Below are 26,522 nucleotides of genomic sequence, written 5' to 3'. Positions count from 1 at the left end.
ACATGGTAGTAGGGGTCTACGTTGGAAGTTGGAGAACCGGGTTTAATCGTGTATTTTTTCTTGAAATTTGTCATGATGAAATTTTGGAATTTGTGGACTAGGTCGACAGATTTACTTAGAGCAGGACAGAGAGGGGAAACTAAGAGAGAAAAAGAAACGAAGAATTTTTTTTTTTTTTGTACCACATGATAAGGTAAAGCCGTAACAATTACCCACTAGTATGGCATCGAGAGGCCCCACCAGAAGCTACTGCATGGTCCAGATTCCATTCACCAAATGGCAATACAGCAGCCCCAGTACTTTGCACCTGCTGATAGGACAGCCTCCTTAGTGGTTAATCCAAGGTTCGGGTCCCTCACTATCAGGCGGATAACGTCAGCCCAGACAAAACGTTTACCTCCAGCACCCTTACTAGTGACATGGCTACAAGGATAGACATAGAAACAGAAAATTTCCACCAACTCTGCCAACTGTTCGCGCAAAAATACTGCCAACCTAGAAAACAGTTTGCTTCGTCGAAGAATTTCATGTCATGTCATGCAGATCAAATATTTATAACACTAGGTACGTGCAAAATGAATGCCGGTGCTCAAAATGTATATATATTTTGGGTTTGTATTACTGTACACATAGATTCAAAAAAGTTGTCAAAAAAAAAAAAATAAATAAACGTTATCCAAGGCAAGATAAGTTACTTTTCTACCTAACTGGATAATTTTCTAGTGTTTTTAATGTAACATGTTTATTCAGATCGAAAAACGGTTATCCTGACGCTCCGCACTTCTTTATTTACCTTGGAAGTGACGTCACACAAATCTTATAATACGGATGGCTACAATTGTAAAAATAATTTGTTTTATTTTTCTTTCATTTTGAGCTCCTTTTTTCTCCCATTTAACTTTTTTTTTCTTCCATTTCTTATTTTGAGCTGAGAATTTATTTTATTTTCATTTTGAGCTCTTTTTCCGATCCGGCGTTACCTTTTATAGGTACTCCTCCTGCAGTCCTCTGCACTTAACGACCCGAGCTATTTTTTAACGCTATTATTTAGAAACCTATTATTTAACATGGGGAAGGGAGGGTGTATTGTAACTATTCTGTACTTTCACCTAACAATTCAATTAAAAAAAGGTAAATATGAAGAATTACTCCATCCTCGAAAATTCCTTTAAAATTACCACTCTTAAAGGTTTTCTGGGTCACTGAAAACGAAAATAACGTTTAAAATTAGGGCAAACGAGTAGTTTCCAAGATATGAAGAAATGTTAGTTTTAAAAAGTTTACGTTCATTTTTATATGTAAGATTTTAATATTTTCCTTCCTTGCATAAATATGAAACTTTCGGCGTAACATAATTTTTATATAATCTTGAACGATAATTAAAAAAAGATTCAGTTTAAAAACAGGAACATAAAATAATTAAAAAATTGTTAAAAAGTATACAAACGTTCAGGATAAGAATGTATGAATGCACTTATGTGGGGGGGGGATTAACATCTCCCTCTTTCGACTGGCTGAAATTTTGGGCTTCTGTTTACGAAACTCCCATTTGTTACGATTTTGCGAAAGGTAGAATCCCTCGTTTTAGGATCTAATTAAGCTATTTTTTGTACAAACAAAATGTTTTATTTATTTATTTAATTCAATATCTGAGGGCTTTACTAATTATCTTTGAAATAGACCCAGAAAACTAATATTTATCTTTTTAAAGGATTTTTACAATGAATTTATTTAACTTCAAAATTTAGCTGAATTGATTAGCTTACCGTGAAAACATTTTTCATTACTTTTTTTTTTTTTTTTTCTTTTTGTAGTTTTTAATCTTTCAAATTCAATCAAAAAGTAGTAGAAACCTACAAAAAAATTATGATAAATCGGCTTTCAAAACTAAGTCCCTCTATCTTTATTCGTCCATTTTTGCCCGGACCTAATAAACATATTAGCGATTTCGTTTTTGCAAAGGTATGGGAATTTAAATGTTAAAACAAAACTTACGCGTTATGCCTGGGAATCACCGTCGGGTAAAATTTACTTTGGATGCTGTTGCTCAACTGGCCTAAACTCTGGATTTACCTGGGCCTAATAATTCTTTCTAACCTTTGACACAAATCCATTGTATTTTGAAGAAAATCACTAAGAAATACATTTAAAAAGAAAAAATCTTACAATCTGTCCATTGTTCTGCAGAGGACCCTATCCAAGAAAATTTCAGTACTGGCGTGAATCTAGAATTTCACTGGAGATGGCAAAGATTAACAGGGTTCACTAAAAATGAACAAAACAAATATTTTAGACTTATAAAAAAAAAATTTAAACCTAAGCCACAGGTTGTGTGTTTGATTGTTTATAGTCTGAATTGCTTATGTCACAAAGACAAATTTTGATATGTCTATGTATCAGGATATGTCTATGTATCATGATATGTCTATGTATCAGGATATGTCTATGTATCAGGATATGTCTATGTATCAGGATATGTCTATGTATCAGGATATGTCTATGTATCAGGATATGTCTATGTATCAGGATATGTCTATGTATCAGGATATGTCTATGTATCCAGTAAACATAAGTATCTTCATAAAAAATTAGAAAAAAATCAATTTTTTCATATTTTTTCTGAATTCATTGGTCAGAACTCAAGTAATTTTGAAAAGTTATGTAAAACAGGGGAGATAAATCAGTCTGTCATTTCAAATGTTAATGGTTTTTAAATAACGTTATTTAGAAAGTTATACTTAACATGGGAGATGTTTTTTGTGTTGTTTAATAATACAATTCTGTTTTAACTGCACCTGGACCAACGATAAATCATGAAAAATACAATAAACATTGATGTTAAAATCTCAATAAGTTTTGGTGATACTTTTTTTACTTAAGTATCAGTTTTTATCCGAAAATGTGATTTTCATGAGCATAAGCACACACATCTTCGTATACCTAAAATTCGTTTAAAAATGATTTCTTTCTACTTCCAGTAGCAGTTTCTTTAATGTAGTTGATAGTGGCTAATGTTCAGCTATACTGATGAGTCATCAAATGGCAAAGCGCGTGTCAATTCTATGCATATCTTAATCTCTCTCAGAAATTTCCAACTGTCATTAGTGATAATAGAAATTTTTTTTTAATGAATAAAAACACCTTTAACTGATCATTTTCAATTACAAAAGGCAGAGATTCTATTGTGTGTGACAGTTGCAGCATGCAACACATGTCCGACTTGCATGGCTACTAGACATGGTTGCCGGTGAAATGTCAAATGCTAATTGAATGTAAACAGTTGCCATTCTTACTCTACAGGATTTCATAAAAAAAATGTCCCGCACCAACATTTCAACTGGGACAGTTACACGACTCCCCATTAGTCGTCCAAAGTATGTCTCACATTTATGTCTATCGCCCAAAGCCATGTGGTCAGCTATTTAAGTGAAACATGGAGGGGATCAGTTGATGATGACGTGATCTTGGTGGGTTGCACAAGCGAAATGGCAAGACGGGAAAAGTTGGAAGTCTGTCACAAAATGTCTAACTTTAGCATGAGACAAATAAGCAAAAATATGGAAATTATCTTTGCACGTCAGACATTCCTATTTGCATTGCATGTTTGAAAAGAATACGTTCTGTATCACATCGAATGTAACAGATTGGAAAGAATACGTTCTGTATCACATCGAATGTAACAGATTGGAAAGAATACGTTCTGTATCACATCGAATGTAACAGATTGGAAAGAATACGTTCTGTATCACATCGAATGTAACAGATTGGAAAGAATACGTTCTGTATCACATCGAATGTAACAGATTGGAAAGAATACGTTCTGTATCACATCGAATGTAACAGATTGGAAAGAATACGTTCTGTATCACATCGAATGTAACAGATTGGAAAGAATACGTTCTGTATCACATCGAATGTAACAGATTGGAAAGAATACGTTCTGTATCACATCGAATGTAACAGATTGGAAAGAATACGTTCTGTATCACATCGAATGTAACAGATTGGAAAGAATACGTTCTGTATCACATCGAATGTAACAGATTGGAAAGAATACGTTCTGTATCACATCGAATGTAACAGATTGGAAAGAATACGTTCTGTATCACATCCAATGTAACAGATTGAAAAGAATATGTTCTATATCACATCCAATGTAACAGATTGGTTAATTGTACAGAGATCTTCATACTCTCCAAGAAATTCTAACAGCACCATGTCAATTGCTTTCTAATTTTTATGTTAATTGCTTTCAATGAAATGTTTTTAAACCAAAACTGCCTTTAGGACTGTTTGCAGCTATTTATAGAAAATGTGAGAGTCATATGTCCAATCCGTTAAATCTAGAGGTTTAATTCCCATGAGTTTTTGTGAATAACAAACGGAATGCTGAAGAGATGTGTGATCTCTATCTGAATCATCATTCATGAATTAGTGATGATGATTTCCTCGGCATCAGATAAAGATTTTTACAAAAAAAAAAAAAACTTGCATCCAGTTTGACTCTTTACTCAAGGCTGCCTACTTCCTGAGCTGAAAATACACCGAGCGACACATAAATCTGTCTGAAATATTGTCACACTTATCAAGAACCTTGATGCCAGCAAATCAACTGGCCCTGACAACATTCCCATCATAATACTGGAACGAACTCGCTATCTTACAAGCTATTTCATCATTCAGTCTGAAAATACTCAACATCTGTTTTCTGCGGATCCATCAATCTCTTATGTATCGTAAGTAGCTATTCACTTATCAAAGACCTTTGGTAGGGTTTTGCATAAAAATCTATTTCACAAGCTTACTAGCTGTAGAATATCTGAAAATATTCTCTCAACCACCAAATCCTTTCTTTCTGATAAGTTTATAATAAAGGTCAGTAGTTTGATGCACATAGTATTGACACTGGCATGTCTCAAGGATTTATTCTAGCCCAACCCTCCTCCTGATCTTCCAAATCACATTCAAAGATCATTTGTTGACATTTCTGCAGATGACATAACCATTTATGGTAACCAGAACATGCGGGTTACTTTTCATATGGCTAAAACTAAGATTCTGTCACTACTAATGTTCAGTATGTTATTCTAATCTGTTATTAATTTGTTAGTACTTCTTTGATTCTAAGGTTGCCAAAAACTAGCAAGGCTGCCTGGAATTCTAATTTCTGTAAAGCATATGAATTATAAAAAAAGTAAAACAAAACGATCTGCGTGATATAGTTTGAAATGTTTAAGCAAGCACAACATGCTAATTGATTGAGCCACTGAATCCAAATATTAACCAGTATTAGATATAAAAATTTATGAAATGCATTGGAAATAACTTTCCTTTTTGTGGAACAATTGCTTTACTTTATTATATAATTACTAAGAGAAGATTTCTTAAGCAATTATTGGACTGTTTCGATTGCTGATTCTACAGCTTTGGTTATTGCATCCCATTACAATGCCCATGATGTTTGATTATAAAGTGTGTTTGATGAAATGTAAAAGCGATATTGCTCATAAAACTAAGGGTTTTGATGGTGACTCACCTAAAATTGTACTTTATTGTCATCTCTCACAATTGCTGAGATTCTTTTATAAAATTTCAACGAGAAAAATTAAACAAATAGAAATGAGAATTTGTTTTTGTTCCTATTATTATTTTAGAAAAACAATTTTGCTTCCTTTGTTGATAAACATTAGAAATGAAACACCCCCTTCCTCTTCTCCATCTTAAATTGCTTGAACTTTGACCATTTCATGATTAAACACTTGTTTATATGATACGATTAAATGACAACACTTACTCTAAATATTGAATTTACATATAATCTTCTATTCTTACCTGAACACCATGCTCCAATGTTTTTTATGTTCTCGATTTGTTCACTTACGTTTTAGTTTTGTTTTAATGCAATTTTTCATTTTTGATGGATCGGCCCAGCTTTGCGTTTCGAGTAACTAGTCTTAAAGCTTCTCTTCCACTCTATGATGTAAACAGATTGATGATCATGGAACTATTTTGTAGAATGACATCGTTGTTGGATGCCAAGTTATATAGGAATCCAAGGAAATAAGGCTGACCCAGCGCATAAAAACAAGACCCTTGACAACAAATTTAAAGTTCTATATATGCCAAGATCCACATTCATATATTTGCAAGCAATGGCAGTTGCAACCGTAATAAATGCAATAAATTGTTGACAATGCAACCTGATTTACGAGAATTTACTGAGTTGTAGTAAAGGAGAGGGGTTGGGGGGGTAATCTTTTCTCGACTCATTATTGGTCGCACAATCATTCCTGCTTGTGCGATGGATTAATCATGATGTGCGATCTGTCATATTCCATACACTGTGAGGTACTTTGTTAAAATGTGTTGAATTTGCTCCCATGCAATAAAAATATATATGAAGAAATTAATGACATCATAATGCCCTTTTTGGTTTATATTTTAAAACTCAATAGATCAAACTTCCTTAGGGATTTAAAAAATAAAAAAATTAATCAATTACAAACTGTTTACTCACAAAATATATACATAAAAAGGAAATTGATCTGTTGAATGTTTAAAAATATTATGAACGTCAAACATAAATTAAGTTTGCATTAAATAACCTGAAAAGTAAAACAGAAATTTCTGATGTAATCCCTCATCTGTTGGCTGCATCCTTTGGGCCACCCATCCCTAAGTTATCTGACTCTTAACCTCACCAGATAATTCCCAGTAGCCGAACTAGAAATCACTAATTATGAATTACTTGAACCAAATAGAACATGCTAGTCCCATGAATTAAATAAAGGGTTCTGTTAGAAATTCTGTATTAATAGTGTTATTAGTTGTATCTTGTTTTTCTTTATATAGTAACACTAACCATCGACATTTCTTCATAGAGGGAAAGTAGAGAATAGTTAATAGACCCTTCCCAATGTTAAGAATGGTTTTCTAAATATGTAGAAACTCATTCTTGACAGGCTTTAACTATTCTGTTCCTACAGTTTTATTTTGCATACAAACTCTCAACTCTTATGAAAAGTTCAAATAGCATTAACAACACACAAACGTAAATTGCCTTTTTTTTTTTTCTTACAGAAAAAACAAACTTTGTCTCACAAATTTCAATCAGTTACAAGGAAAACCTTTGAGTGTATTTTTCATGTTTGCAAAATATATGCGGATATTAAGGGGGGGGGTAACCATTCAAAAAACAATTTTTTAAACATTAAATCTTTATATATTTAGATATTTTTTTTTAAAGAATCAGAAATTTAAAAAAGAATCTGTAATTGTATCAGGAAAAATTTTGGAATCGTCCTTTCACTAACATGTATATACTAGCAGGGAGAACCGACGTTGCCCAGAATTGAATGATCAACAAAAGTTTCACACTGCCATATTTTTATTGTCATCGAAATTTCAAATCACCCATTTTTTTTTTTCAATCAAATCAATTGATTGCCTACTCTAGTTGAGGACCCATCGTCGTGCACCACTGCACCTGGAGGGAGCTTCACATGCCTCCTAGCAACTAGTTGTTTGTAACAACGATAATGCTGCAAAAAAAAAACAAAAAACTGTGTACACAATGGATTTTGTTTTTACTGGGGATGAAGCATCCTATCAGATATTAGATGCCAAGCATTCACCTTCTTTAAATGTAATAGATTATATCTATCTTGCACTTGGTTCATCAGGTATATTTGGCTAGTAGTTTTTTAAATTTCTTTTTTATCCTAACATCTTATGATTACCAGAATGATGGCGATCTTCCTAAGATTCCAGTTTCTTTTTGTCATACACGATATTTCGTTGTCTTCTCCCTCTCAACTCTTAAGTCAGCATCATTAAGTACACACTTCTGTTAGGGTTGCTACTCTCTTCCTCTTCTCTGACATCACTGTCAGGTTTCTAATTATGTACTTGTACAAATTGCATAGTTATAATAGTTCTTTCTGCTATATGTTCTCATGATTTGTTGCTATACTGGACTTTATCTCTGTCGTATGACGGGAAGATTAGACACGAGATCGGGAAAGTGGAATTAAACAAAAAAAAAAAAACTATCCAAAGGTTCACAAAAATGCTTGGGCAGTCCCGTTAGAAGTACCAAAAGTAAAATGGCAAAGTTTGGGAGAATGGACCTTCTAAAACTGAGAACAAGGCCACACCAGCATGTTCAAGATTTTGTTGGTACGAAATAACCATGCCAAGGAAGAGTGGCTGGATTTTTCACTAGATATTATTTTAAAAATTTTAATTTATTTTTTTATATGAGCTATTGAAGATATTCACAAAATTTATGTAAAGTTATTGAATGATGAGAGAGCGATGAATATTTGCCAAGAATTTTATCATATTTATTTTTTATTTTTTTTTATTTAAGATGTCTGATGCGTTAGATTCTAAATTATTTTGACTATTATTTTTGCCCTGATTGTTATTTTCAAAATGTTTCGACTTGCACAACCTCAGACTTTAAGGCAGTACTTTTTGAACTGAACCCTTTATTTATTCACCAGAGATAGATTGTTTTCCATGACCAAGTAGAAATGATGTTCTTATTCTTATTATCGTTCGTAGTAAGGATTGAACCTTCAACTCCCAGAAATGTCATTTAGATCTGAATCTATTGCGCTACGGTTCCATGCACCCAAATCTGCGACTATTTAAAAAATAAAACCTGAAAAATAAAGAACAATGATTGCATCATAAAACAGCAACTCAGCAGTTATTTAACGTGTTATATACCACCACCACCTCCATGTTATATACCACCACCATGTTATGACTCAATAACCAACTTAATTCGAGATATAACACAAAATTGCATTCATTGATGAGTTAGGTGTATCAGAATTTTTGTAGGAATTTTTGACACCCCTAACACGAAACTGCGAATAAAATATAAAAAAAAACTCGTAATTTCTCTTTTAAAAGTGGGTTGTTTATTTTCTTTATGGATTGTACTTCCAAAATAAACTATTAAAGTTGTATAAAAAGTAATGGAAATATTATTTTTTACGAGTTAAGTATTTTTCAATTTTTAAACTTTAAAAATCTATCAAAATTTTTCTATTGATTCTATTTTTACAGTATTTTCAGGGTCAATGTGAAATTTTATGCTCTTTCCAATAAACCAAATATAATATTTTAAACAAACGTTTTTTTTTAATTCACGACCCCCCCCCCATTTTCAAGTGTCTATTAAAAAGTAAATAATTAATTTACTCATCAAAGTTTTATATATCACAAATTGAAGAGAAAATGTTAATAAATAATATATTCAAATTTAAAACAAAAAAAAGTAGTGTTTTTTAGAAATTTACCTGTAAAGTTCGAAGTTTAAAACCTTTTTTTGTTTTTAACCATTGTTTTTTCTTTTTTTTCTTTTTTTTTTAATGAAACCTTGGTCCTTGCTCCTTTTTAATTGAAAAAAAATTAGGGCTTGAATTACATTTTTCGATGAGTTATATAAGCTTGGAAAGTTGGGGTGGAATTATTCACTATTTTCACGAAATTTCTGACACACCTATTGTCACTCCTTGATTATTTCCGTTGAAAGAAATTACGTTGAATTGAATCTTATTTCAGGCTTAAAAAAGTTTCACAATACCACTAAGCCTAAGTTGGAGGTGTTTTTAGTTTTGTGTATCTTTTAAATCTGAAATAATCGATTGCTTATTTTTATGTGGAGAATCATTTCAGAAAAAGTAACAAAATTTAAAACTATGTGGGCCGATAGAAGATCAAATTTTCTTGCGTTTGGTAGAAGTTATTGAATCCCCCCCCCTTGTTACTTATAATGCACAATCGTCAGCAAAGTGATAAATATTTGAAGATATTAGGAACTTGAAGCATTTTTTTTTTTTTTTTTCATTGAAATGATTGAGTGCAGTCTTACATAATCTGGAAACGATTGATATGGCGTAAAAGTGAAACACAAAAATGGGGGAGGGGCATGATTGAATTCTTCAACAATTTGAAAATTAATCCAGCTTTCATCTACCAAAAAAAAGACAGGTCTATGTAAGAACCCCCCCCCCCCACACCTACCCTCACCCCAGGACTATGTTGGTATTTCCCCTGTGAGCTCCATAAACCGACAGCCTTCTCTTAAAGAGTAAACGCTGGAAAGATACTACACTTTAATTCGGGAACGAATGTCAGGTTTGTTCTGTTATGCATTTCCTATCGCAGCAGACGCAGCACTCAGCAGGTCCTGGAACTTCTGGATATGACCTTAAACTATATCCGATGGTGAGGGCCCCAGCTTGAGGGTTTGGGGGAGTGTGGAGCTACCCTATAATTGCCATTGCTCCCAGGTCCACCCTGACCCGGAGTGGTAGTACCTGTTAGGGTTCCAACTATGGGTTAAATAGAAACTGACTTGAAAAAAACCAAAAAAAAAAAAAAACAAATATATTCTATTAAAAAACTTTTCTTCAAAATCACTGAATTCGGCATTAGATAACCTGAAAAGGGTTGATATGCCGTAAAACAAAAACAACCAACCAACCTATCGCAGCAGCAATGAGACCAGTTTAAAGTGAGGAATCCAGCTCACCCAAATAAGGGGTACTCTTAGCGGAGGAGGTGGCCTAAACAGAACCTATCTAAGGTTATCGCCCGACTTACTATAATCTACTCGGCAAATTGTATCTAGTTTGTTTCTAAGACTGAAACTACCACCCACTCTCCTTCTCTGTCTAAAAAGGTCATGCAGCAATGATAGAGATGTAAATGACATTGAACCGGTCACGTAGTCGTAACACTGTTTTGCGCAAGAACGCAGGCATCCTTTTCTCAAGGTTGAACAAGTTGCTATATACTTAAAATGAATAAATTAAAAATATGAATATCCGCCGCGAAAAAATAAAAAACAACAAAAAAAAAAAACGAAAAAACACACGAAGCAACAAATGTTACCGCTCCTTTCTCTTGTTTTTATTTAATTTTTTGATGTGACAACGATAATTTAATCTATAAAAGTGTGTGTGTGTGTGTGTGTGTGTGTGTGTGTGTGTGTGTGTGTGTGTGTGTGTGTGTGTGTGTGTGTGCGTGCATTTCCCTTCCAAACTAATGTCAATTTTCAGTTTACACACTCAAGATTTGGCATAAGGGATTTTGAAATTTGGGAAAATAAAGATTAATCGGTTTTATTTTCGGTCAAAATCCGATTAAAAAGCTTGTCCTATGGTTTGAATACACTTTATGTAAAATTTCAAATGTTTAGACCAAAAATTGGCGGAGGAGTTTGAGTTTTTAAAGGTCAAATCGTTGAACTTTGACCACTTGACAGCCAAATTTCTGGCTGAAAACCGGTTAGATTTTCCCAAATCTTAAAACCCCTTATGCCAAATCTCGAGTGTGTAGACTGAAAATTAAGAGTAATTTAGTAGGGAAATGTACACACACACACACACACGCACGCACACACACACACACACGCACACACACTTTTCTAGATATATAGATAGTTTACTATTAATCGATATTTATTGAACTTCAAAATAAAATAATATACAATGAAATTAATTCTGCCAGAATACATTTTGGTGTCTTCGTAAACAAATTAGCTACTTTGATCGTTTGGTAAATTGATGTTAGCTTGTATAGTACGTATTTTGAACATAAGATTGAAATAAATTATTCAGTTAATAAATTTAAAAAGAAATGAAAACTTCTTGGACGTTCCTCCCGGACAACACCGAGTAAATACAACCAGTGTTTAATACAAATCACCACAGATGGCTTTGGTTGTGTTGAAAAATTATTATTAGCCGTGAGTGTGTGCAGGTTGTTGCTGCTGCTGATTTGTGAACGTTAAATAATCTGCATTTCTAGGACGAAATGTACTTGCCAACACACACGATTGTTTTTCAATGTCAGTTTTGCCGAGCCCTTTTATTGTGTTTCGGGCACAGAAAAAATAAAATAGTACGACACATTTATTTTTGTTTTCATTTATCTGTTTCATGTAAAATAAAGTACTGAAGAAATAATTAATTTCACCGAGGTGGGGGGGGGGGGGACAAGACGACCTCTATATGACGGACTTTCACTGGAATATCCTCTCATTTATTTTCTTTTCACCATCTCTTTCTCATATTTTTCTTTCATCTCTCCTCTCTTATATATCTTTCTTTCGTTTCTTTCCCTTGAATATTTTTCGGGCTTTCACCATGCTTTCTAATAGACTCATGTTTTTGATTCACAAAATTTTTAAAAGATCGTTCAACATTCCGGCTTAAATAATCTGATAATATAAAATGGAAATGTTCACCTTTTGCCTTTGCATACTTTATAATACAATTTAAAAAACCTTTAGACTTTAGATTCAAATTCTGATATGACAAGTGTAAAAAAAAAAAATTAAAGCATCTTTTGTGAACGATTTTGGTAATGTGTACTCTCTGCCTATTCCTTTTTTTTTTTTTTTTTTTTTTTTTTTTTCAATCACGTTTGTGTTTGGACAAACTTTAAAAACGTGCCTTTTACTATTTAATCACACATCCACACTCGCATACGTTTGCGTGTTCCTTATAGAAAATAAAGATGAGAGAATTTACATCTATATAATTATAAAATTCTGTCGACCGTTCGGCCATCCTTGCCTGCTTGCATGAATATTGTCTATCAAAAACATGGTTACATATTATATTTGTATTATATTCATATTATATTTGTATTATATTCATATTATATTTGTATTTCTTATCTGCTCTTTCCTCTATCCCCTCTTTCTATTTTTTTTTACCTTTTTCTTTTTTTTCTGTCCATCCCGTTTTTTCTTTTTTTTCATTCTCTTTTTTATGATCCCCATTATCAATTTTGGCTTTTGTTTCAGCTGATTGCACTGAAATCTTTTTAAATCGTGGGTACAATATAATCTGAAATAATCGATAGAGAATTGACTATAACAATAAATATGAAATCTGCGTAAATTTAAAATATATAACGTATTTTATGACCGGGCAATACACATAAAAAATTTAAATGGCTTAAAATATTTCAATATATATATATAGAAAGAGCTTGATAAGCTAAGAAAGAATCTTTTTAAATCCAATTAAAATCAAGGAAGTTATGAATACATATATCTAATAAGCCTTGCGTGTTTAGATATTTCCCCCTCTTTAAGACCATTTGCGTTTTGTCACATTTTTTACACTACTTTTTCAGTGAAAATGCTATATCTTTGTTAAAACACAAGATTAAGCAATGAAATTTGCCATATAAGTGTATTTTTGTACAAGGAATTAGAATATACTACTGAAAATCTCCAGAAATTAATGATTTCCAAATAATTTGCAGTAAATGCACATAAATATTCTACAATTCCTTAAAAATGCTATGTATCCATTAAAAGAAAAGAAGTTAAAGAACTCAAAGCTGAATTGTAATGCATTATATGTACAAATAATTGAAATTGAAATCTAGGACTGTTTAAAAATGAATATATTGCAATATTTCTTTGGTATTATTGTAGATTAATACCTTCCGTTAACCCACCCACCTCATCTGACCACCTCTCCAAAATATGCGATTTTACCTTTCTAGGCAATTACGCGTGAATACCTTGAAAAACTTTAATGAAAGATAAACAAGTATTATTTTAGAATTTAATGTAAAATGATTCCCCATTTTGAACTATTCTAACGTTTTAGGGCATTTAACCATTTTTTTCTATCGGAGATAAATCTTGTGTGCCTCTTTTTTTTTTTCTTTTTTCTTCTAAAGACGATTATGTGTGTTTTTTTTTGTGCAATTATGAGAGGGTGGGGAAGTTGCCACTCTGACTTTGGGTTAATGATAGAGCTAAGGAAAATTATGTGTGAATACCCTGAAAACTTAATAAAAACAAAACAATTTTAGAATTTAGAAGGCGGGGGGGGGTTCACATATATTTAATGTAAAATAATTCACCATTCCGAGACCATTCTAGCGTTTTAGGATAGTTGACTAATTTTTTTTTTTTTATATGGGTTATAAATGGTGCACTTTTCTTTAAAGAAGGATTTTTTTTTTTTTTTTTTTTTTTTTTAGACATTTATATGTAGATTACCAAGGAACTTTGGTGAGGAGCTTGCCACTTAGACTTAGCGTTATTGTTAGGACTAAAGGTTTTATAAGGAGGAAGCTTGCCACTCGTACCTCGGGTTAGAGGTAGGATTGAGGGAGTTTATTTATTTATTTTTATTTTTTTAAGGCGTTTAACCCCCATATAGTGGGTCATAATTATTGGTCTTTGAAAATGTTATGCTTTAGATTTTGGACATCAAATTACTTTTATATATGGAATTTATTTTTGTTTGTTTGTCATAATTCTTAAGGGGTGTGAAACTTAACAAGAATTGACAAATAGACAAAAATAAATTTCATTTAATACAAGTGACGTCACTAACAGAAAATGTGACGTTTGGAAAACTTATTAAGTATTTTTGCCCACTTATTTAAATATCAAAAAACATTTGCAACAAATCGTTCACGAATTTTGGATAAATTTGGTTTTTATTTTCAATTACATTTCTTGTCTGAGTGACACATTATTTCGTCAAACTTTCCAGTTTAAGACGGTTTTTTGTTTTTTTTTTTCTCTACCTGGACTTCGGGCCAAGGTCACAGGGTAGTATTCTGATGCTACGCTTCGCCTTTTCTGTCCTCTGTCAGTGAAGGAGAAATCCTTCATGACTAAGACAATTTTTATGTTTGTTCCTATCCAGATTGACCCTTTTTGGGAAGCTGGATTTTCCTCGCAATAAAAACTGACCTTGTGTTTAACTGTCCTCGTAGGGAGACAAGTAGGTACCTCCAATGCGCGCCACAGTTTTAACCCGCCCCCCCCCCTTTTTTTTTTTTTTTTTTTTTACAAAGGCATTACCAAATTATCAAGGCCCAGAGGCCACTCAAGGATAAGGGTTAAAGAGTGTACAGTAGAAATTGGTCAATATAGTAATCATTAGTAATGAAAATTTGGTAAATTTAATAACTTATATGGAACGGCTCATCAAGAACTTATTTACTTTAGACTTGAACACAACCATATTGTAGTCAGCCGGAAAGCAGGAAAAGGGAAGACAATTCCACAGGCGTGCAGTTCTAAGAAAGAAGCTTTGTTCATGGAATCTACGTTTAGGTTTAGGCACAGATAAAGAGTGGGGGAAATTATTGATAGTGTTTACAGCTAGACGAGTGTTTCTTGTGAAAGTTTTGCGAGGGGGGACCATAGATTGAAGCTCAGTTGAACACTTTCCATGAAAATAACGATACATCAGAGACAAACTCGCAACATCTCTTCTGTGAGATAGAGGTTGCAAGGAGGAGAAAAGGACATCTCCTACGAGGCTACGAAGTCTATTTTGAACTCTATCAAGGCAGGACAAGTCCTTTCTAGCAGCTCCTGCCCAGATGTGGCAACAGTATTCCATCCTTGGACGTGTAACACGATGTAATTATAATTGTAATTTAATATTATCATCCTAACTTTTTTACCATTTAATAGAAAAAGCTTCAAATAAACTGCTAATATTTAAAAAAAAATTACATCATACAAAAATAATTAAAATGCGAGACAAAAATCGTGTTCACATTATCGACGTTTTAAAACAACGTTCATACATGTTTTAAAAATATTTTCCTGAAATTTTCGATATTCAATCATTATTAAATAAACTTACATATTAAAAGTAGGTTTCGTTAAATATATTAGCGAAAATATATTTTTTTAGGTGTTCTAACCCACATATTTCATGGTCCGAAAACTAAGCAAAATAAATGTGGGTTGATAAAAGTTTCAACATTTTTTAAAGCTGAAAAGATCAAATAATTAAAAAATAGTAATTTTTTTATAAAATCCTGTTATTTGTTTCACTTACCTCAAAGTTGTAAATAAAGTTGGACATAAATTCAATATTATGTTAAGAAAACCAAAAAAAAAATCAACACTTTCTGAATAATTTTTTTTCTCGGTAATATAATTATTCGAATTACAACAACAAAAAAAAAAAAAAACAATTCTGAAAAATAATTATTTTTAAAAAGCCTTAAATGATATTAAATTCAAATATTACACGATATGAAGTTCAAATGAATTTTTTTAATAACAGGTTTCCAATAATAATAAAAATATAAGACTATTCAGATAATAAAAATTGTAAATCCAAAATCAACCTTAAAAAAAAAATTTGTTTTGATTTTATTATTTAAATAGATAGAGGGTGGTCCTTATGCTTGGCGCTTTTTTTTTTAAAATGTACGGAGGCTTGTAAAGAACATTATTTTTAAATACGTGTCAACAGAATATGTTAAAATTAATTTTATTTTATTAACTCTAGTCTGTGTAGTTCGTTAATAATGTATTCGTTTTACAAAAGGTAAGTTTTATATTATTTTTTATTCATAGCAAAAAACACATTACTCCATTAAGAATTATAATGCGAACGCTTATCCATAGAAATTAACACAAACACATGAAATGATGACGTCACTATTAAAATGTGTACTACTGATGTGACTACACATCGTCGTAGACAAGTAAATAGGAACTTAACTAGAAACTGAGCACCTCTTACAAATATTTAAATATTAATTTTGTATTTTTTTTATATAATTGGGTAGATTAGTGTCCATTTGATTATAATCCGCTGAAAAAAAATTGTAAAAAAAGACCAAAAAATATAGGGGGGGGGGTACTGCTCGCACTTATGAAGCAAAAAAATCATATTTCACTTTTTTTTTTTTTTTTTTTTTTTTTTTTTTTTTTTACAAAACACTTTAATTCCCCATTAAAAACTAATGTAATGGATAAAAGTGCACACGTTACATATGTTTTTCAATTATATTTTTAAAATTTGATCAAAAATAATGCTGAATTGCTTTAAAATTATATATTCTGATAACCAAGCTCTAGTTAAGCTAATTATGTTCTAATAATATGAGCTACAAAATCTTACTGAAAACGCTGTTTTATGATGTTAACATTTTTAGCACTTTATTTGCTTAAAACTCTTAAAATATATTATGTACATTATTATTTATTAATTTATTTGAAAGTATATTCATTTTCGAACAAATGTTATTTATTGGTATTTTGAGGACTTAAGATGTTTTGGTTTTTAAAGTATGATAATTTTAGTAGAACACCCTTGAAATCTGTGATTATCCAAGGCATTTTATCGTCCATGTGTATTGCTACTAGTAAAATATAAAAATGTGTTGTAGGGACCTCCTATAAGCAACACAGATCCCCCCCCCCTCTATGTAAGATGATGTAACTGTAATTTAATAATGTCATAACTTTTGTACCATCTATTATATAAAAGCAAAAATGTGTGTGTGTCTTTTTTTTGTATGTCCGCCAAAGGCTTGGGGGGTGGGGCACTAATTCTTACAACTTTTTATATACTCCCTCTGATTATAATATCTATGATTTACAAAAGGCCATGTCTATCTTTTATTTGAGCGACTTTTATTTCATAAAATTCATGCTATCCCGTGGTACCGTGTGTTTGTTGCTTTTTAGTATAAATAAAGTGAAACTAATTGAAATGAAGTCAGTTCCTTGTTTTTCCCGTCGGGGACGTCCAGAAAGCAATTAACTTTGATCAATGCAGGGAAAACCCGTCATATCAGACAATTGCTATTCATTTGGACACTCCCCTTTTTTTGTAGGGAGCTGGTTTTCCCCCAACATCTTGGGGAAACAAACAAATACGCAGAAACTGTCTAGTGGCTCAAGTCAAGTGTGGGGTTTCATTGCCCTATGGCATGATGTCTGACCTCATTAAATTTACGCACATGTGTGAACTCATTCACTTAACTTTTTAATCGTTTAATTTCCACCATTCTCATTTCCGCTGCCCTCATATGCGATCAGGATTACCAATTCCCTTGTATTTCCTCCTGTGTCTGAAAATGCGCCATGTGACATACAAATATCTGTGCGTGATGTTGTCAAGTAAAGTAACTAGCCCTCCTATTATAGTGCTCAAAAAACTTCAACCAGAACTGGCACCCATACTCACAAAGATGTTCATTGTCGTAAGGAGAATTGCTTCCCTTGGAAAACCTCATTAGTTTTGTCTTTACGAATTCAGATGATCAGTCGTCTTCCTCTCAATACAAATCCAGACAATTGCACTTGAGGGAACAGCAAGAATACTAAAAAAGAACTCTCGGTTGGTTTCAATAAAAAGCAGGGGAATGTTGGCAGCTGGTTTGGCTACCTCATACCCAGCATTACAATCTTCAAAGAAAGAAAATGAAAAAAAAGAGAAAAACTAATCAGCCTCCTGTGCGTCATGAGTAGGGCTATGACAACAGCATATTCTTTTCATTGTTTTGACTCTCGAGTATATATCCGACACGGGTAATCAACCAAGAACCACATCACTCTATATAAAAGTATATAAGATATCAATGGATACACACTTGAGTTGAAACAATGAAAAGAATATGCTGTTGTCATAGTCATGAGTAAGTTGTTAAATAGAGACGTAATCAACCTCCTCAGTGACATGCAATATGGTTTCCATTCTGCTAAATCTTCAGCAGATGTGCTAACAGTTATATCTCCTAAAATTAGTGAATCTCAATAGAGGCTTCCTTTCTAGGGCAGTTGCCTTTGATAGGATATGGTATAACGGTTTACTCCACAAGATCTCCAGCTACGGTATAATTGGAAATGTCTTTTCAATTATTAAATCATTTCTCTCTGATAGATTCATATGAGTAGTGGTTGATGGGTGGAAATCAGAAGCTCACAGTATTAATGCTGGAGTCCTTCAGGAGTCTATCCTGGGCCCAATTCTCTTCCTGATCTATATAAATGCCCTCTCAAATCACATCCTAAGATCATTTGTAGATCTTTTTGCTGACGACACTACTATCTAGGACAACACTTCAAAGGCCGTAAATGACCAAGTTTTCTCTTAATTCTCTCTCATCTGGTCTTGAGAGCCTGGTGCAGGGGGAAAGAGGTGGCTGGTTAATTTTAATGCTTCTAATACCAAGCTTCTGTCTTTCCATCCTAAATGCTCTGATCCTCATCTGGCATCAATTGAAATGAATGGCTTTCGTCTTGGGGAGGCTGCATGTTTTAACAAACTTCTAGGTCTGACTTTTACTCCTGATCTGAGATAGAGCACTTACATCAAATCCGTTGCCAAGACTACTGGAAAAATGGTGGGATCATTCTACCGCTCCAGTAGATATCTCCCTGCTGATGCAGTTCTCTACCTGTGTAAGAGCTAAGTACAACCAAGGCTGGAGTACTATTGCCACATCTAGGCAGGAGCAGCTTATTTTTTTATTTATTTATTTATTTTTTTTTTTTTACATAGGCGTCACCACTTATCAAGGCCGATAGGCCACTCAAGGATAAGGGTTAAAGAGTGTAGAGTAGTCAAAAGGACAATATAGTAATCGATAGTAATGGAAGTTCGGTAAATTTGTTAAATTAAGTGGAACGGCTCATCAGAAACTTGTTCACGTTGGACTTGAAGACAACCATATTATAGACAGCTGGAAAGCAGTAAAACGGAAGACAATTCCACAGGTGTGCAGTTCTAAGAAAGAAGCTTTGATCATGGAATCTATGTTTAGGTTTAGGCACAGATAAAGAGTGTGGAAAATTATTGATAATGTTTTCAGCTAGTCTCGTGTTTCTTGTGAAAGTTTGGCGAGGGGGGACCATAGATTGAAGCTCAGTGGAACACTTTCCATGAAAATAACGATAAAGCAGAGACAAACTCGCAACATCTCTTCTGTGAGATAGAGGTTGCAGCGAAGAGAAAAGGACATCTCCCACCAGGCCACAATGTCTATTTTGAACCCTATCAAGGCAGGACAAGTCTTTTCTAGCAGCTCCTGCCCATATGTGGCAACAGTATTCCATCCTTGGACGTATCTGGCTCTTATATAGATAGAGAATTGTATCAGCAGTGAGATATCTACTGGATCGATAGAAGGATCCGACCATTTTTCCAGCGGCCTTGGCAACAGATTTGTATGTATGTATTCCATTTAAGATCAGGAGTAATGGTCAAGCCCAGAAGCCTGTCAAAACTTGAGGCCTCCCCAAGACGAGAGCCATTCATTTTAATTGATGCCAGATGGGGATCAGAACGTTGATGATGTAAAGATAGAAGCTTGGTTTTAGATGCATTAAAAGTAACCAACCACTCCTTTCCCCATTGTACAAGGTGATCAAGATCAGAGGAGAGAGAATCGGAGAAAACTTGGGCGTTTACTGTCTTAGATGTGCTGCCATAGATGGTAGTGTTGTCAGCAAAAATGTCTACGAATGATGTAAGGATGTGATTTGGAAGATCATTAATGTAGATCAGGAAAAGAGTTGGGCCTAGGATGGACCCCTGAGGGACTCCAGCATTTATACTGTGAGCTTCTGATTTTTGCCCATCAACTACTACTCTTATGAACCTATCAGAGAGAAATGATTTAATAACTGAGAAGACATTTCCAGCTATACCATAGCTGGAGATCTTGTGAAGTAAACCTTTATGCCATACCCTATCAAAGGCCTTTGATATGTCAAGAGCAATTGCCCTAGAAAAGTTGCCTCTGTCGAGAGATTCGCTAATCCTATGAGATATAACTAAGCACATCTGCTGTAGATCTAACAGAACGGAAACCATATTGTGTGTCACTAAGAAGGTTATTTTTGCTGAGATGGTTGATTACTTCTCTATTTAACACAGATTCCAGCAACTTACTCATGACGCACAGGAGACTTATTGGCCTGTACTGAGAGGGGGATGAGCGATCACCTGAATTCTTAAATACAGGGCATACTGATGAGATTTTCCAGGGTGATGGGAAGCAATTCTCCTTAAGACAACGTTTAAACAGTTTTGTATGTATGGGTGCTAGTTCTGGTTGAAGTTTTTTGAGTACTATAATTGGAATACCGTCAGGGCCGGTTGCTTTACTGGAATCAAGGTTTTTGATTAGCTTGGCAACATCACGTACAGATATTTGTATATCACATAGTGTGTTTTCTGATACAGGAGGAAATATTGGGGGTTGGCGGCCTTGGTCGCAAAGGGTAGAATTGGCTGCAAAGTTCTTGGCAAAGAGTTTGGCTTTGTCTGATGCTGACGAGATTAACTCAGGTCCATTAATGATAGTTGGGATAGAGCACACGCTTCTGTTCAGGATTCTGTTTGCAATTTGCCAAAACTGGTGGGAACCAAGCCGCTGCTCAGCTACTTTGAACTTGACGGACTGAGCATATAACTCTCTTGCGTTCTTTATTACTTTCTTACAATGGTTGCTGGCAGTCCTGAAAGCGGCTTTAGTTTCCATACATCTATTACGTTGGAAGCAGTGGAAAAAGTGATTTCTGTGCGCAATAGCAGCAGCACATTCTGGAGAAAACCATGGCTGGCTGTTAGGTTTTTGCTGGAACTTTTTCGAGGGTATGAAATTGTCTATACCTACAATTAACCATTCCATCAGGTCTGATACTATAGACGACACATCCTTTTTAAACATGGAACGCAGAGGAAGATCCGATATAAATGTACGGAAACTATCCCAGTCAGCCATAGTGTATCGATATACTGTATGATGGAGAGGTACGTCTGAGGACTTATTACATTTCATTTTTATCTTAATTGATATAACTGAGTGGTCGGAAGATCCAAGAGGAGACAGAACGGAAACTGAACATAGTTCAGGGCAAGTTGTGAGAAAAAGGTCTAGTAGACTTGCATACTGGCCGTCATTGTCGGGCACACGGATGGGTTCGTGAACAATCTGAGTGAGATCATAAGCAATGGAGAAATCATGGCAGAATCTCCTCATCATCGGTCTTGTTTGAGTGGATCAACCATTCCACATTGTGAACATTGAAGTCTCCACATACGTGAATGTTAGCTGAAGGATATGCTGATAGAACTTGGTCAATTTTCTCAGATATGCTTTTAAAGATAGTAACTCCGCTGTTATGGGGGCGATAGAGTAAATATAAATGCCGTAGTGTGAGCTAGTGCTACTCGGAAGCACATATAGGGTAAGTTAGGATCTTCTCTGGAGATGTCCCTACCACATGGAAAGCCATCTTTTATATAGGCACATATTCCATGCCCATGGCGATCTTGGGGGTCAGATTTGGAAGTTAGGTTAGAGTATCCTTTAATTACAAACTCATTTAGGGAAATAGTCTGTCCAATTCCAGTTTCGCTTAAAAATAAAAGGTCTGGTTTAGTCTCCTGTAATTGGGCTTCAACCTCTGGAAGGTTAGAACGTAGACCCCTGATGTTGGAGAAGGAGACATGGTAGTGGGGGTCTACGTTGGAAGTTTCAGATCCGGGTTTAATCGTGTATTTTTTATTGAAACTTGTCATGATGGAATTTTGGAGTTTGTGGACTAGGTCGTCAAACTTGCTTAGAGCAGGACAGAGAGGGGAAACAAAGAGAACAGTAACAAAGAATTTTTTTTTTTTTTTTTTTTTTTTTTTTGTAGCACATAAGGTAAAGCCGTAACAATTACCCACTAGTATGGCATCGAGAGGCCCCACCAGAGACTACTGCATGGTCCAGAATCCATTCACCAAATGGCAATACAGCAGCCCCAGTACTTTGCGCCTGCTGATAGGACAGCCTCCTTAGTGGTTAATCCAAGGTTCGGGTCCCTGACTATCAGGCGGATAACGTCAGCCCAGATAAAATGTTTACCTCCAGCACCCTTACTAGTGACATGGCTACAAGGATAGACATAGAACAGAAAATTTCCGCCATCTCTGTCGACTGTTCACGCAAAATACTGTCAACCTAGAATACAGCTTTTTCTTCTCCTTTTGTCAGAAAAATCACTCATTAAAAAAATGAGGACTGAGGGACAAATAAAGAGAAGCGAGAGTAGTTCAAAATAAACTTTGTAGCCTAGTAGATGCCCTTTTTTCTTCCCTGCAACCTTTTTCCTATGGAAGAGACGTTACGAACCTGTTTCTGCTTTATCATTATTTTTATGGGAAGTGCTCGCCTAAGCTCCAATTTAGTTCCCCCCCCCCGTCCTTTCACGAAAACCACTCGTCTATTTGAAACCACTATCAATAATTTTCCCACTCTTTATCTGTGCCTAAACCTAAACGTAGATTCCATGAACAAAGATTTTTTTTCTTAGAACTGCACACCTGTGGAACTCTTCTGCTTTTCAACTGACTATAATATGGTTGTCTTAAAGTCCAATGTGAACAAATTCTTGATCAGCCATCCCCTTAAGTAGGCCAAAATACCAAATTTCCACTACTAATAATTACATCATGTTCCCTTTGACCACTGTACACTTATTAACCCTCAACCTCGAGTGGCCTTTGGCTCTTGATAAGGGGTGACTCCTGTGTAGCAAAAAAAGAAACTGTCTCTTCTTGCATGTTAAAGAAAAACTTATCGCCAATAGAAACTTTTCTGCCACAACAAAGCCATGATGCTGCCTGTAATTATTTTTTCAATTATTCTTTAGTTTTCTTTTTTTTCACTTTCCTCCAGAATGCCAGATATTCCTGCTGGAGACCCGGCCAAAGGCAAAAAGCTGTTTGTCCAACGGTGTGCACAATGTCACACCGTTGAACCTGGTGGTAAACATAAGACTGGGCCAAACCTCAACGGATTTATTGGAAGACCAACTGGACAGGCACCGGGATTCAGCTACTCAGATGCCAACAAAAGCAAAGGTAAATAGTTTTACTCTTCTATGTCTACAAGATGGAAATGAATCGGAATATTTTTGAGTTTTCTGTTAAATATCCTCAGAATTTTATATTCTACATTTAAAAATGTTAAGATTTTACAGAATTGATAAGTTTTCAAACTGTGGACATTCTGTTTGTATGAAAATTTTTTTTTTTTCTCCTTCCATTGTCTGGGAGGCAAAATATGACGGACAACAATACTACCAATAAAAAGGTTAATTTTGTCCCTAATCATGTCACACGCCCATTCACAACATTTGCAACACGTTGTTCATAGCAATTAAGAATGTGCCATTGGCTATCAATCCAACGATAGCTTCGTTGCTGTTGTCATTGTTTCTGTTCAGTCCTAGGAGTCTATCCTCCCAGATTTTATCCTCTCTTTGAGAAGGTGGTTAGTTCTTTACTAATCGCCTGAGACACCTTTATCAGGGAATGCTGATGTGACTGCTCAGGCATTTTTGTAAAGCTAAGTACACTTCACCTAATGTGCTAGATTTTTAATTTTATATTTTTTTTGAAAACGTATGGGTTTATGTTCATTTATTCGTTTGTTTTTTTTCCCCCCCAGGTATTACTTGGACAAAAGAAACCCTTTGGATATATCTGAAGAACCCAAAGGCTTATATACCCGGCACCAAGATGGTATTTGCTGGAATCAAAAAAGAAAAGGAACGAGCGGATGTAATTGCTTATTTATACGAATCCTGTCAGTCTTAATGTTAATGAAGTTAGGAGAAGATGACTTTTTTTTTTATAGGACAGTAAAACAAAAAAAAAACAAAAATTGATGTTTAGACATTAATAAACGCAGAAAAAAATTGATTTTTTTTTTTCTCTTTTATTTAAATTTTTTGTTTGTTTCTTTCTTTCCCAGATACATAATTAAAAATAAAATAAAAAATTTTGTTCCAATATATATATATATAAAATCACTGAGGGAGTCATCAAAATTCGCCAAAGAGAATTAAGAATCTGATGAATTTCTTCTACCGCCATAAAGGTTTTACAAATGGCGATAGAAACTCCAAAAATTCTTATGATGTTTGGAATCTGCTCTATGCACAATCTGAAAACACTAAATTTCATAGATTTTTGCATAGATTTTCAACTAAGTGTTATCCAATGCCAGTCCATTGCTTGAGGAGGAAGGGTGACACAAGGATCTTGCTCTTCCTTGTCAGATTTTTGATGGAACATGCTGGTTTATACATGTCTGCAAATGTAATGAAAACTGTCCTATATAACCAGCATTACACTGCTAATGAAACTGGTAAGCAACATTACTTGGTGGAGAGTAAACTATCTGACAAAATAGCAAACGTAAGAATAACAATTTCAATACCCAATTTTTATAAAACTGAAATGAACAGAATACACTTTATGCTGCTTTGTTAGTAAATTACATAAAGTTGTAATCGTGTCATAGAAGTTTACAGTTTTTACATTTCAAGTGTGCATAAAAGATTTTTTTTTTTTTTTTTACTTTTAAATATTTTTTCTCTTGTCTTTATCCTGTTACTTCCCCTTTCCCATAAACCTACTTTCATTTTGATGATTTGTGATTCCCAATCATTGCTCATTCTTTTCATCTTTTGTCTTTCCTTAATCATAACTGGTACTATGTACTAGCTAAGAGATGAATTAACTCAACCACCTGAATATTTAACAACTAGAAAATCTTAGTTCAAAATGTTTGTATTCATAAATACTGGTTAGTCTACATAAGAAATTTTTTGAGAACCTTTTTTTAAAAAAACCTGCACAAAAAAACATTCAAAGAATCTTTTTAAAATAATAGATTAAAAAAATCATAAACCGATAAATCTTTTATTTATTTATTTTCTCTAGTAATTGTCATTCTTCACATTTTCGAAGTCAGTTCGTAAAATATTTGAAAAAAATATATAATAAAATTTTTGGAGAAAATATTTGAATTTGTTGCAATTTATTTGGGTTATTCTGTTGCAAGAATTAATTCATTGTATTGATTTGGAACAAAAAAATTTGTCTTTGATAGTGATTTTTATGCATTTATATTGTTTGGATTGCAATTCTCATTTTGGTTGTTATTTTCATAATATTTTTGCTTATATAACATCTTTTCAGTAATTTTGGAATCTGTATGGAAATTTGAACTGAACTCCTACTTTAATCAAGATAGACGTTTCTCATTTTCTCAACATGTAGAACCGCTAATTTTGCTGTCCTTAGATCTTATCGCCTGTAGTAGAGATTGAACCTTGAACAGAAAACTGCAGGTAATAATAACAGAAAACATGGGCATGGCTGATGGAATTAAATGATGTGGATAAAAGGTTCAGTTCAAACTTTTATGCCAGCTCCTAAGTTTGAAAAGATATATTTAAAGAAAGGTTACATCTGCTGAGATGAGAATAATGATGAGCAGTTTGATTTTGTTTTTAAACAAGAGTGAAAAAAACATGCATCTCCAAAATCAAACCTAATTTTTTTTTAATAAATACTAGTTGTCAATTCCATAATCAGACATTTTTACCAAAAATAATTTAAGACCCTTTTTGTTTTCTTATCCTTTTGAAACTAAAACAAAAAAATTCATAAAACAATGGATGGAAACAAATTCGTTTTGTGATTATGACAGAATTTTACAATTTGTTGTTTTTAAATTAAATATTTAAAAAAAAAACAAAAAAACTTTTTTTTTTCTAAATTATTTTTTGGGTGCTTGTTAAGATAGTCGACAGAGAGGTTTTTTTTTTTTTTTTTTTTTTTTTTTTTAGATATGTCGTTTTAAGCAAAAACAGTACTTAATTGTCATGTCAAAAATAGTAATATATC

At 33.7% G+C, this 26,522-nt stretch overlaps 1 protein-coding gene across 1 annotated transcript in view; it reads left to right on the top strand.

Annotated features, from left to right (window-relative positions):
* The window catches only part of LOC145263670 (cytochrome c-like), a 30,704-nt gene extending 6,177 nt beyond the window's left edge, over window positions 1-24,527 (top strand). The window contains exons 2-3 of the mRNA XM_080120545.1: window positions 23,500-23,684; window positions 24,274-24,527. Coding sequence (XP_079976671.1) covers window positions 23,501-23,684; window positions 24,274-24,422 — 333 coding nt within the window. The 5' untranslated portion in view covers window position 23,500 and the 3' untranslated portion in view covers window positions 24,423-24,527. The remainder of the gene's footprint in view (window positions 1-23,499; window positions 23,685-24,273) is intronic.
* Window positions 24,528-26,522: the final 1,995 nt, after the last annotated feature.

Source organism: Euprymna scolopes, chromosome 39 (assembly GCF_053919585.1).
Source record: "Euprymna scolopes isolate OS-2025 chromosome 39, ASM5391958v1, whole genome shotgun sequence".
NCBI classification, from domain to species: domain Eukaryota; kingdom Metazoa; phylum Mollusca; class Cephalopoda; order Sepiida; family Sepiolidae; genus Euprymna; species Euprymna scolopes.
The sequence above is the reverse complement of the archived record's forward strand: the minus strand, read 5'-3'. Positions and strand labels throughout refer to the sequence as shown.